Consider the following 13,181-nt stretch of genomic DNA (forward strand, 5'->3'; position numbering starts at 1 on the left):
TGAGTTACATACGAGAGTATATGCGACTGCTGGCACTCAGTTTTCTTTCAAAACTTTTCCCAGAAGCTTTGGGCAACTTTCACTCAAAAATATTTCCAAATTTTGGCATTTTGAAAGCATCCATTCGATCTGTCAGTTGTGTTGCGGCTCTTCTCCTCTCTTCAAGTGTGCGGCGGAATTCCGAATGGACGCATCTTTCTGTATTATATTTTTGTGTGGATTTTAAACGTACATATACATTTTTTATTTATATGATATGTACAATAACTATTAAAATGTTTAGCAAACATATTTTCACTTTGTTCGTCATTATTTTTTGCCGAGTTTCGCTGCACAGCGCTCAATACGAGGGCTATGGCAGCAGCAGCAGCAGCAGCTACGACAGCTTCCAAAACTTGGGAAGTGTCCCCATTGGTAAGTAATTCCGAAAATCGAGGGGAAAAAAATCCACCGAAAAATATGTGTGTCGCGCGAGTGAGTTTTCTTTGCTCTTGTTTAATTTAGCTCATAACAAACCGTTCGCAATGGGCGATTTATTTTTAACAAGCTGTTCGTTCCATCAACGCCGAAAGCTCATAAAAACGTATTTTAGTATGTATTTCGATTTGTTTGTTTTGTTTGGGTTTGGGTCTCCGAGCAGAATGGGCGATAGACCGCTGCTCGATGAGGTCAAAATTTTGTTTATAAACAAACCAACCGGCAAGAGCGGCAATAAATCATTCCACATTTTTAAGGTCTGCTCACCGACCAGAATACGGAGCAAATGAATATTGTCTTCGATCATGCCATCGATGTAGCCAACCAGGAGGTGGGCACAACGCTGACATCCCTCAAGGCGGAGGTTAACTATGGCGATGCCTATCAGAGCTACGGTCGACTCTGCCGGATGATGGAGGTAGTTCAATAGCCTACTTCCAATCTGGATTAGTACTCGCAAGTAATTAAATTTCTTTTTATTCGAAGACGGGCATTGCGGGTGTCTTTGGACCCTCTTCGCGGCACACTGCCGTCCATCTGATGTCCATATGCGATGCCATGGACATTCCGCACATTTACTCCTATATGAGCGAGTATGCCGAGGGCTTCAATCTGCATCCACATCCAACGGATCTTGCCAAGGCGCTCTACAGCCTCATCACCGAGTTCAACTGGACACGATTCATATTCCTCTACGAATCGGGTATGCTTCCATTGTCTGCTATTGATTCTCGTGCCATAATTTATTTTTCCGCTTTCAGCCGATTATCTAAATATTCTGAATGAACTAACCACGCTGTTTGGGATGAACGGGCCCGTGGTCACGGTGCTGCGCTATGACATGCATTTGAATGGCAATTACAAGCAGGTTCTGCGGCGGGTGAGAAAGTCCGTGGATAATCGAATTGTGGTCGTGGGCTCCAGTGAGACAATGCCAGAGTTTCTGAATCAGGCGCAACAGGTGGGCATCATCAATGAGGACTACAAGTACATAATTGGAAACCTTGACTTTCACTCGTTTGAGCTGGAGGAATACAAGTACAGTGAGGCCAATATAACAGGGCTGCGCCTCTTCTCGCCCGAGAAAATGGCCGTCAAGGAGCTGCTCATGAAATTGGGCTACCCCAGTGATCAGGATGAGTTTCGAAATGGTAGTCAACTATTTATCAACCCATCGGTAGTACCTTTAGCTAAATTTAAAACATTTTCGAAGGCTCCTGTCCCATCACCGTGGAAATGGCTCTCACCTACGATGCCGTTCAGCTATTCGCAGAGACGCTGAAGAATCTGCCATTCAAGCCAGTCCCACAGAACTGCTCCCAGCGCACAGAGAGTGTCCGGGATGATGGTTCCTCCTTCAAGAACTATATGCGAACGGTGAGTGGAGGCAGAACGAACTAATGAATAGGAATATTTAAATTATATTCGTTAGCTGCGTCTCACTGATCGCCTGCTCACCGGACCCATTTTTTTTGAGGGAAATGTCCGCAAAGGATATCACCTGGATGTCATTGAGCTGCAGCCCTCGGGTATTGTCAAGGTGGGCACTTGGGACGAACAGCGCGAATACAGAGCCCAACGCCTGGCGGCCACCACAGCCCAGTTCGACAACATTGACAACTCGCTGGCCAACAAAACATTTATTGTGTTGCTTTCGGTGCCGGTAAGCAAAAGATAGACATTAATTCTATATGGACAATTTAAATCTGATCATTCATCCATTAGAACAAGCCCTATGCACAGCTGGTGGAGACATTCAAGCAGCTGGAGGGAAACAGTCAGTACGAGGGCTACGGAGTGGATCTGATCAAGGAGCTGGCCGACAAACTGGGCTTCAACTTTACCTTTGTGAACGGTGGCAATGATTATGGATCGTATAACAAGACCTCCAACGAATCCACGGGCATGTTGAGGGAGATTATGATGGGGGTGAGAGCAAAGTTTCATAATCATTCATTTCCATTCATCTTCCATTTGATTACAGCGCGCCGACTTGGCCATCACAGACTTGACCATTACCTCGGAGCGTGAAGAGGCGATTGACTTTACGATACCTTTCATGAATCTGGGTATGTTCCACCTGTCTAAACCCCCTTAAAACTTCATCTTTTAATGTACAGAATTCTTTTAGGCATTGCCATTCTCTACTTGAAGCCACAGAAGGCCACTCCTGAGCTCTTTACGTTCATGGATCCCTTCTCCGAAGAGGTGTGGTGGTTCCTGGGTTTTTCCTTTTTGGGCGTAGCTTTGAGCTTCTTCATATTGGGTCGCTTATCGCCGAGCGAATGGGACAATCCATATCCGTGCATTGAGGAGCCAGAAGAGCTGGAGAATCAGTTTACTATTGGCAATTCCATTTGGTTTACCACGGGCGCTCTGCTCCAGCAGGGTTCGGAAATCGGACCAAAGTAGGTTCGCAACAGCCTCATTTAAGTCTTATTTTAAGGCCATTCTTAATCTTTTTGCAGAGCCCTGTCCACTCGAACGGTGGCCACTTTCTGGCTGTTCTTTACCCTGATTGTTGTGTCCTCATATACCGCCAATTTAGCTGCTTTCTTGACAATTGAAAAGCCGCAGAGTTTGATCAACAGCGTTGACGATCTGGCTGACAACAAAGATGGTGTTGTCTACGGAGCCAAACGAACGGGCTCCACGAGGAACTTCTTTTTGGTAATTACAAGATATTCGGGGTGCCGAAAATGATCGGTTAAATGTGTTTTATTTTAGACATCCGAGGATGATCGCTACAAGAAGATGAACCAATTCATGACCGAGCATCCCGAGCACCTAACGGAGGACAACCAAGAGGGCGTATTGCGAGTGAAGACCAGCACCCACTACGCCTTTCTGATGGAGTCCACATCGATTGAGTACAACACGAAGCGGGAGTGCAATCTGAAGAAGATCGGCGACGCGCTGGACGAGAAGGGATATGGCATAGCCATGCGCAAGAGTAAGCTAATCTCTCTCTCTCTCTCTGTCTCCTCATGTAGCATCCACATGTATCATCCAAATTCTAGATTGGCCGCATCGGGATAAGTTCAACAATGCTCTACTGGAGCTGCAGGAGCAAGGTGTGCTGGAGAAAATGAAGAACAAGTGGTGGAATGAGGTGGGCACTGGCATTTGCGCCACCAAAGAGGATACACCCGATGCCACGCCCCTGGACATGAACAACCTGGAGGGCGTGTTTTTCGTTTTACTCGTGGGCAGCTGCTGCGCCCTGCTGTACGGGATCATCAGCTGGGTGTTGTTTGTGATGAAGAAGGCCCACCACTATCGTGTAGGTCATCCACTCTCGCCACTCCAGCCAGAGCAGCAGTCTTACGATTTCTATCCATTTCTCTGCCAGGTGCCGTTGCGTGAGGCCTTAAAGGAGGAGTTCCAGTTCGTCATTGACTTCAACAACTATGTGAGGGTGCTGAAGAGCTCCGCCTCCATCTATTCGCGCAGCCGTCAGTCGTCCATGTCGGTGGCATCCATGGCCCAAGACTCGGCGGACACATGAGATTCTATGAGTAATTTTATTAAATTTTATTATGAAAAATGGAATGTTTGTGTGTTGTGTGTAGCAGACACTGGGGATAGACGTCACTGGAAGCAAAGAAAGCAGCAATTATGCAACTGGATGGAAGATCCCTATCCCTAGTCCTATTCCTATCCTAGCCAGAGTCCAGCGAGTGCCAACAATAATGTGTACGCGTGTAAGTGGATTAGGAATACTTTAACAATGCGCCGAAGTCGTCGTTGAGATCTACTAGGGTCTACTAGGTCCAGTGCTTGGCGCGCCACAGCAGGCAATGGATATGATTATCAACATCAACTGGCGGCAAGGACTTCGCGGCACCATGTGTGGGTGTGCTGACTGCAGAGCACGCATTGGAGGGCTCAGCCGAGTCCACGTAGCGGGAGATCAGAGAGCGATACCGACGCCCAATGGTGGCGATCAACGGCACCTTGTCATTTGAAAGCGTTATGATGGCTTTTATCTAACAACAAAAAAAAGAAGGGCTAGAGTCAAAGCTCAGGGCTGAAAGGCAGGCTGCACTTGCTTACCTCATTTTCATAGGGTCGGAAAACACTTATGGGACGCAGCGTCTGCAGCTCGGCCACGATCAAGCATCCCCAAGTGGTGCCTATGTACAGCTCTGTGTTGTGCGCCGCCAGAGCCGAAATCTGGCACTTGATGAGGCTCACGTGCTCATCGATGGCGATGCTCTGCAGCGACTCGGAGCACGGCAGCAGCTTGGAGCAGTCCAACTTGTTCTCGATGCGCTTCGAGGTCACGCCCCACTGGTAGACCATGCAGCCGGGATAGAGGCAACTGAAGACGTGGCTCTCATTGCTGCACAGGCGAGCCACCTTCACATCCTCAATTAGATTGGGCTCCTCGCTGTGACACAGCGCCTGATGGCCACTAACTCCCGACTCGCTCAGCGGGAATACATTTATCTTGCCGGCTATTTCACCGCACCAAAGTTCATAAGTCCTGAAAGGAATACACAATATACCTGGTTATACCTGGGTTGCCAATGATTGTGTCCAACTCACCCATCGACAAGAACTGAGCAGGCAGCGTGCAATACAAAGCCGGAACAGATCTCCGTAAGCACAAAGGAGCCCTCGGCAAAGGCGCAGTTGCTGGGCATCATTGTGGCATCGACTAGGAACACTCGACCATTGTGCAGGCCCACGGCAACGCGGGCAATCAACTCCATGTAGACGAGGCTCACCACAGCCGACTTGATGGCCGGATCCAGCATGTAGGAGAACAAATGGGCGTAGGTGGTGGTACTATAGGCGTGCAGGTTGCCGGAAACGTCACCCATCCAGATGGCCTCGCCCACCAGGCAGCAGCAGAGCATGTTCATCTTGGGTTGGCGCTGCGCAGACCGGGAACGGGATTGGGCGCCGCTCTCGGGGGTCTTGGGTGGGCCAACCTGCGGCTGTGGAGCACAACTGATGCTGTTGCACTGCACCAGGCAGCCGGAGGGAGTGCAATCAAGTATGTCGATGCGGTTTCCGAAAGCGGGAAGCCACAGCTCCAAGCCGGATCGTTCATCATCGCCCATGCCAACCGTCGACTGAAACACACCGCAGACAATCTTTTCGCCGTGCGGCAGGGCCACCACATCCAGTAAATGGATGCACTCTGGTGCACTAAGTATGGACACAATCTGACTCGCTGTGGGACGACGACGCGGTTGCTCGTGCCAACAGAGCACCATGAGATCCAGGCAGCAGCTCGGAAACTGAGTCTCCCTTTGGGTGAGTGCCGGTCGGCTGCCCTCCAAGATGCACTCCTTAATGGACTCGTGCCCCTCAAACGGCTGTCGCAAGCTTATGTTCTCGTAGATGAACATGCCAAAGGAGAAGCAATCGACCTGGAAACAAGCACAACACTCACACATATGACTGACTGCTGTGTAATGGTGGAATCAACGCACGACTTACCTTCTCTGTGTACTCTTCTTCGCCGTTGTAGCGTATTATCTCGGGTGCCATGAATCCCTCGGTGCCGCCAAAGCCCTTGGCTCCGCTGGGCGCTGTCTGCCGGCTAATGCCATAGTCGGCAATCTTGATGTGCACATGGTTGCGGGGACTGTCCTCGGTGTGCGGCTGCGGCAGCTCCCAGACCAGCACATTCTCCGACTTCAGATCTCGGTAGATGATTCTTCTACGATGCAAATACTCAATGGCCCGTGCGGCCTGCAGGACCAGACTCTGGAAAGTGTGCGGACCCATGTGAGCTCCGCTGCGCCGGTACTGCCGGAGCAGAGCGTCCAAGCTGCCCTGCGGTGCCAGCTCCAGCACCAGGGCCAGTGGTTTAATGCAAATCCCCACCAAGGGCACAATATTGGGATGCTTGAGGGTGAGCAGAACGGCGAGCTCTTGCCGGGCGGTACAATACGCCTTGCAGGAGTGCTGCAAGGGATCCCGATCCCATTTTCCCAATGCCACCTTGTAGGCCATCAGAGCGCTCTGCAAGAAAAATGAACATGGAGTCCATAAGCATAAATGTGCTATCCGTAAATGCAATGACTCACCTCTTTGGCTCGGGAGCCAGGCGGCACTGGCTGAAGCATTTTCATGGCCACAGGCTTGAAGGATCGCGCGCCTCTCAGCTTGCAGCTGGCCTTGAACACAAAGCCAAAAGCACCGCGACCCAGGAGCGAGCCCTTGATGATGCACTCCGTGGCGATGGTGTGTTTGTCGGGAATATCGGCGAAGATCACATCGGGCGCCAGCTGGGCCATCGACTGCTCCAGATGCACGGGGCAGCTAAGCTTACTCTGATTGTACACGGACAGGATGCACTCTTCGATCATCCAGGCGTAGCAAACGTTGGAATTATCCGGCAAATGGTAGCCCGGGTGTCCGTCCACGGATGTGTTGCGGGAGGAGCCGGCAGAATCGGGACCCACACCGGAGTCCGCATCCGACCCTGCCCCCAGAGAATCCTCGGAACGTCGCTCCCTCCGCGCTGTTGCATTAAGATAAGCGGAGAAGACATTCAGTGCACCATCATCCCCGGGATCGCCAACGCCGTGCAGGAAGTATGCCCCAGCGCCGCGTCTGCCACTACGACTCGGTCTATTGCATCCCAGGGCAGGCATCTCTCGGTCCGCGGGCTCATTGCTGTGCTGCTGTTGCAGCTTCCGGAGGCAGCGTGGACACAACACCATGCGGCTGATCAGGAAGCGACCCTCAGAAGTGTGCACAAACCGGGTGCCCAACGACGGATACCAGTCCTCCAGCAGCAAATCGATGTGATCCACAGTCAGCGCCAAGAGCTTCGCCACCTGCGACATGTGCGGCTGCAGCTCGGCCAGCAATTGACGTTCTCCGTCGTCCAGCTCCTGATAGATGTTCACATGATGGAGGGGAAAGTAAACCTCCAAAATGCTCGAGGAGCTCAAGCTGACATCGCTCCAGATGCCATCCAGTTTGAGCTTGAATCGGTTGCCTGCCGTGCGGAAAGGCTGCGTTCGCTCGTTGCACTGGAAGGGCACCTCCCAGATGCGAAAGATCATGATGGCTCCATAATACAGAGCTAGGCCCGTCTGCCACAGATTCCACTGTGTGTCCTGCTCCAGTGAGAGGCGTAAATCAAACTCTACGCATTTCTGGAACAAGAGAGCCAGAGTCTATGAATGGGAAAAGAAACAGAAGCATAAACAGTTTCTGCTTACGTCTGGGGCAGCCACATAGACGCTTCGGATGGCTTCAACGATCTGCTCATCGGCAAGTATCCGTGTGATCAGGCGCGACCAGAAGCCCGAGGGGAAATACGTCATGAGAAGAATGCGACGCAGTCCTTGACTGGCCGCTGACGAAGTAGATGGTGAAGTGCGGTGCGAACGCTGCTCGTAGATAAGATTGTTGAGATTCAGCTCCTGCGAGACGGAGCAACCCAAATTGCGGCCACGTGAACGCTGCGACAACTTCACCGTAGTGCCAGTATTGGGCGTGGCCCCCTCTTGCAGTGGCAGCAGGGAGGGAATGAGTAGAGTACGCGAGTCCCAGGTCAGGGCCACCTCGAATTTGTTCAACAAACTGACAATATAACTGAAGGCCAGAGAGAGGCGAGAAATTAGTCTAAGGAGAGCTGCAATTAGGTTTCGACTCACCTGCGAATGCCGTTCCCTTGAACCTGGACACTGCGGAACAGCAGCTGCAGATCATCCAACTTCATAACGCCCGTCGGCGCAAAGGGATTAATCTCGCGCACCGTAACCACATGCGCCAGCATATCGCACAGCCACTGCGGATCGAGGAAATAGTAGTCCCTGAGGGTGGCATCATCGTAGTGCAGCAGGACTCCATTCTCATGGCACCAGGTGGTGGCCTGCTGCAGCTCAGCGGCATCCCGAAAGCTTTTATAGTTGTGCATACGCATCTGCTCGGTGATCAGGCGGCGATACTGCTCAGCATCCAGCACTGGATCGCGACCCGCCGCCCGCAAATTGCAGGCAATCACATGGACAATGTCCTCGAGGGCAATGTAGCTAGCAGGGATTTTCTGCAGGAGCATCGGTTCCTTGGAGCCGGGCGAGCGCAGTTGCATCGAGGTGTCGTAGATGATGTTGGCGAGTAAATGGATGTTGTGCAATGTGCTGCAAGGAGTCAGTCAGTCAGTATTTGAATACCTTTACGGCTGGATATGGATATGGATTTGGAGAACACACACTCACCGACAGCTTATCTCAATTGAGTCAATCACACGCGGCAGCCCGATCTTTTCTGCATCCGGTATCGCAATAAACTTCTCCCGAATCAGCTGCTGCAGGTGCTCGGCTTGCTGGGCGGAGATGGACTCGCCCACTGCATCGAAATGGGTGCCCACAATGATGACGGGCGAGTTGGGAGCTCGTGCCTGTATATTGGCCAGCCACTGGAGCAGCTCTGCCAGACCCTTGTGGCCGTCACTGATGCGCCACAGAACCAGATAGAGGCTGCGCTTGGAGAGGAAGTACTGATGCGTGGCATAGTACTCCTTCTGTCCACCGAAGTCCCATGTGCGAAAGACCACTGGACCGTGCGAGCCGGGAGATCGCTTCCGCTTCTCGCATATCCAGGTGCCAATGTCCACGCCCACTGTGGATATGTTTGAGTTTGAGGTAGAAGAATGTCGCTGAGAGCGGGACGTACTACGCGCATGGCCCATCCTCTTGGCCCAGTGATTCTCACTGGCTCGGGACCGATGTGAGCTGGAGCTGGACCCCGATCCCACACCCTGGCGCAGCAAATCCAACAGCGTACTCTTGCCTATGCCGGCCACACCCACTACCATGAGCTTCATCCGCGCATAGGGCTGGGCATCTTCGTAGATGGACTTTAGGTAGCCCACAATGTCCATTGTCTTGTGCTTCTTGCTATCGATCATCGACCGCAGTGGCTCCTGCAGCAGGCAGCCGCGTGTGTTGAGATTCCACAGCCTCGAGAGCAGTCCCAGATGGGGTGGCAGCTCCGTTATGTTCACGTTTCCGCTTATATTCAGCACCGAGAGGCTGCTCAGCTCGTGCAGCGATGGTGGGATCTCCTTAAGGCAATTGTTGGTCATGTCCAGCATGGAGAGATTTGGAAACATCACCTTGGACTTGCTCACCCCCACCACACTCCAGTCTGCGTCCTCGCTCTCATTGAAAAGGGTTGTGGCATCGTCAGTCGATAGCTGAATCCGCGTGAGCAAATTGTCCGCCAGGATGAGAGTGCGCAACGCCTCCAAGCGTAGGTGGCGTCTGTGGCGACAGACGCTCTTCAGCACCGAAGCGCGGAAGGAGGAGGCGTTGCCCTTCGACGCTGATGACTTATAGGTGGGCTCCTCCTGACCCTCCGGCACCTGGACGTAGCTGTAGCACAGCAAATGCGGATCTGATTCGGTTATGCGAGGCAGACTGGGCCAGCAGGAGATCTCATTGTGGCTCAGATCCAGCTGCTTCAGCGTGGCAGGGTAGCTGGTCACATGACCCATGGAACGCAGACTGTTGTAGGACATATTCAAGCGGGTCAGATTGACTGCCAGACAGGGCAGGGCAGCGGGAATGCTGTTGAACAGATTGTTGGCTATGTTCAGGCTGCTCAACTGTGAAGCTCCTGCCCCAGGGGCCTTGCCGTCACCCAGTTCCTGGTCCTGGTGCCATTTCATGTCATTATCGGCGATTTCCAGCGAAGCGGACCAAATATTCCGATGTGTTAGCTCCTGCTGGGTCAGGTTGCGCGGCTTATTCGAGGCGGGTTCATCAAAGGACTGCAGCTGCAGCTTGTCCAGGCTCCAGACCGAGCTGCTTGTCTGCATGGGCGGCACCGGCAGATCCTTGAGCAGGTTAAAGGCCACATTCAGTTCGCGCAGCTTGGGAGCGCGCCACAGATCGAATGGCAGCTCCTGCAGCTTATTATTCGAGATGTCCAGAATGCTCAATGCAGGCAGATGGAAAATGGCAGCTGGCAGAGTTGTCAGCTGATTGTCCTGCAGGAAGAGCTCGTCCAGTACGGGACAGCTGTACGCCTTGCCCATGGGCGCAGGCAGCTCGGTGATCTTGTTCTGGGCCACATTTAGATATCTGGAAGGGAGAAAGAGAGCATTACATTTTGGGAGTGTGTACCAAGTGCATCATTCAACACGTACTTGAGGCTAACCAGGTGGAGCAATTCCTGGGGAATGGTCGTGAGCAGATTATGCGAGAAGTCGATCCGTGTGATGGCAGTCAGCGACACCTCGGTGAGCCTGGGATGGGACTGCAGTTTGGGATTCAGCAGCAGCACTCCACTGACGAGCCAAGGCACCCGCACGACTGTCAGCTGAACGCTTGAGCTCAGGCTATGCCAGTCGACGATGGTGGGCACATTGGGGAACATGGCGCTGTAGGTTGTAGATATGTTGCTCGTGGAGGGCAGAAACACATTCACCTCCACCGGTGTGGGCAGTCCCTTCTTGTTGATCTTGTAGTCCGAGTCCGGGTGAACGCGACGCGCCAGCAGGCGACTCAAAATTGCCTCGTCGCCACCAGCCAGGGCCATGCTGATGGCTGAGCCATTGTCGTCGCGAGCGCCGTGCTTTAGCAGCAGATCCAGCATGGCCAGGGAGCGCTGCTTGCAGGCCTCGGCAATCGGGACATTGCTCAGCCCGTAGATCTCCTCGCTGCACTTGGGATCGTTTTGATCCTCCACGGGCTTGGCCACAATGTTCGGATTGGCCCCATGCTGCAGCAACGACTGCACCACATCTAAATGCCCGCCACGGACCGCAGCCAGCAGAGCCGTTTCTCTCGCAGCACCGCCCAACAAATTCACGTTGATGGGACAACGCTGCGATTCTGTCGATTCTGCCGGTGACTGCTCCTCCAGGGCCTCCGCTTCGCCGGATATATGCAGCTTTGACATGATGGCTTGGATGCCAAAGGAAATGCGCTTCCTGGTCGGTGTTATGGGAGTGCTAACCGAACTGCGAGAGTCGCCCAGCGTGCGTCTGCAGTGGAGCTGCCATTTGAGCAGGACTCCAACCAGTTGCTTGTTGCCCAAAATGCTGGCTATGTAGAGACTCGTCTGCCCCGTCACATCATGGGCATTGGCATCGAAGGGCAGTCGCCACTCCCACTGGCCCTCCTCGTCGCGATATGTCTGATAGAGGTAGTCGGGATATTTGTAGCCAATGAGCAGCTCCAGCAGCTTGATGTGGCCATTGATGCAGGCCGCGTGCAGGGGTAGCCAGCGCTCCACTGTCGGCTGTTGGATCAGCTCTGGAAATCGGTCAAGCATCAGCTTGGCGATGCCCAGATGGCCACTGTGGACGGCTGCATACAGCGGGGAATACTTTGTCACCGCATGGGATCGTCCATCAGCCCCGGCGTCCAGCAGTCGTTGGGTGATGCTCTCATAGCCAGACTGGCAGGCTCTAAAATAATAATTGATGATGATGGTTGAGTTAGGAGCGCTGGAGCGGTGGATGGGATGCCACATCTGGCTACTTACGTGAAGAGCAGCGTGTTGGCGCCGGATGGTGCCATATTGACTATAATCTGCCGCTCGGTTCCCAGCGCCGACAGAAGGACACGAACCGTGCGCTCATCCCCCTCGATAACAGCCGCCCTGAGCTCTCCATGCTTGATCTGTCGCACCTCCTCCCGGGCATCTATCCACACAAAGAAAAGAAATACGTATTTAGGTTAAGCATATGGATAATAAAGCCAACACCCCTCCCCTCCTCTACCAGGTCTGCGCCCTCCTGGGCCACACGAGACGTATGTGACCTCATCGACGAAATAGTCGCAGGCCTCTAGAGCTGTTTCTGTGCCCGGCTTGGGCTGCTCCACAAATTTCCAGGACATTATGCAATCATTCCCAGCCAGCCCCCGACCGACAGCCAAGCCACATAAATTAAAGCAACGATTGGACAGCAAATAAATGCGATCTGAACAGGGCGCTGGTGAAAACTGAACTGAGGACTGGAAAATCGATTGGAGTCTGTCATTGATACGGCCGGGGCCATGCCACGCTATCGTTCCGTGGTCGTTGATCCAAAGCCCATAGACTGTCGCACCACTGCGCAAGACGAGTAAAAGCAACTGTTGCGGCTGGTCAAGAACCACCGTCCCCGTCCGTCACTGATTTGAAAGCGTCGGCTTGGGTTTTCTGCTTGGGTGTCAAATGGCCCATTGGTCGAAGCGCACTAGTTGCGCTCCACATCTCACATGGATGTGATAGGGTGTGTGTGGAGGAGCAATTTCAAATTACAATCTTGGCGCGCTTCATTGACAGCTATAGTGGCGGGGGGGTCACACTTGTTCGTGTTTTTGAAAAACCAATAACATTTTTACAGGGGGAAATTTAATGGCCTGTCTGTGAGTTCATGCGAGTAATAGCTTTCAATATGCTCACACACTCCCACACATCGCACGAATGATGAATATGGGCATATTTTGTATATGGAAAGCGTTTATTTCTGCATTTGTGACTCAGAGTTATTTTCGTACCTTCATCGGAGTCGCTCATCGCTTTGTAAAATGGCTTGCATCTAATACATTGCTCACTCTTCTTTACTTTAGAGTTTCGTCACTAATTTTAAACATTTTTTATAACAACTTTTACATTTCTTTTTTCACTTTGTTTACCTTTTTTACTAGAGGTGGTAAAGCATCGATGGACGCAAACATCGATGTTTCTTAGCAGTATCTGGCAACTCTACTGGCTAACATTAAATATCG

General features: G+C 52.3%; 2 protein-coding genes across 3 annotated transcripts; one reads left to right on the forward strand and one right to left on the reverse strand.

Annotated features, from left to right (window-relative positions):
- The first annotated feature begins 20 nt into the window (after positions 1–20).
- On the forward strand, positions 21–4,023 carry LOC111077836 (glutamate receptor ionotropic, kainate 2). Its single transcript, XM_022372260.2, has 13 exons — positions 21–414; positions 735–895; positions 964–1,180; positions 1,239–1,628; positions 1,691–1,854; positions 1,910–2,140; positions 2,203–2,406; positions 2,462–2,546; positions 2,609–2,885; positions 2,946–3,147; positions 3,205–3,430; positions 3,498–3,760; positions 3,830–4,023. Exons 1-13 carry the CDS (start codon positions 21–23, stop codon positions 3,983–3,985), a joined length of 2,970 nt encoding a protein of 989 aa, XP_022227952.2. The 3' UTR covers positions 3,986–4,023.
- LOC111077833 (leucine-rich repeat serine/threonine-protein kinase 1) lies at positions 3,982–13,108 on the reverse strand. Of its 2 annotated transcripts, none has more exons than XM_022372258.2 (11): positions 12,951–13,108; positions 11,950–12,109; positions 10,607–11,872; positions 8,673–10,541; positions 8,109–8,594; positions 7,671–8,046; positions 6,525–7,604; positions 5,932–6,459; positions 5,029–5,861; positions 4,534–4,966; positions 3,982–4,466 (listed from the first exon to the last, which is right to left on the reverse strand). In XM_022372258.2, the coding sequence occupies exons 1-11, from the start codon at positions 12,967–12,969 to the stop codon at positions 4,245–4,247; spliced, it is 7,272 nt and encodes a 2,423-aa protein (XP_022227950.1). In that variant the 5' UTR covers positions 12,970–13,108; the 3' UTR covers positions 3,982–4,244. The 2 variants fall into 2 exon arrangements, with proteins under 2 accessions (XP_022227950.1, XP_022227949.1); XM_022372257.2 differs by lacking the exon at positions 12,951–13,108 and adding an exon at positions 12,188–12,404.
- Positions 13,109–13,181: the final 73 nt, after the last annotated feature.

Source organism: Drosophila obscura, unplaced genomic scaffold, assembly GCF_018151105.1.
Source record: "Drosophila obscura isolate BZ-5 IFL unplaced genomic scaffold, ASM1815110v1 contig_150, whole genome shotgun sequence".
NCBI lineage: Eukaryota > Metazoa > Arthropoda > Insecta > Diptera > Drosophilidae > Drosophila > Drosophila obscura.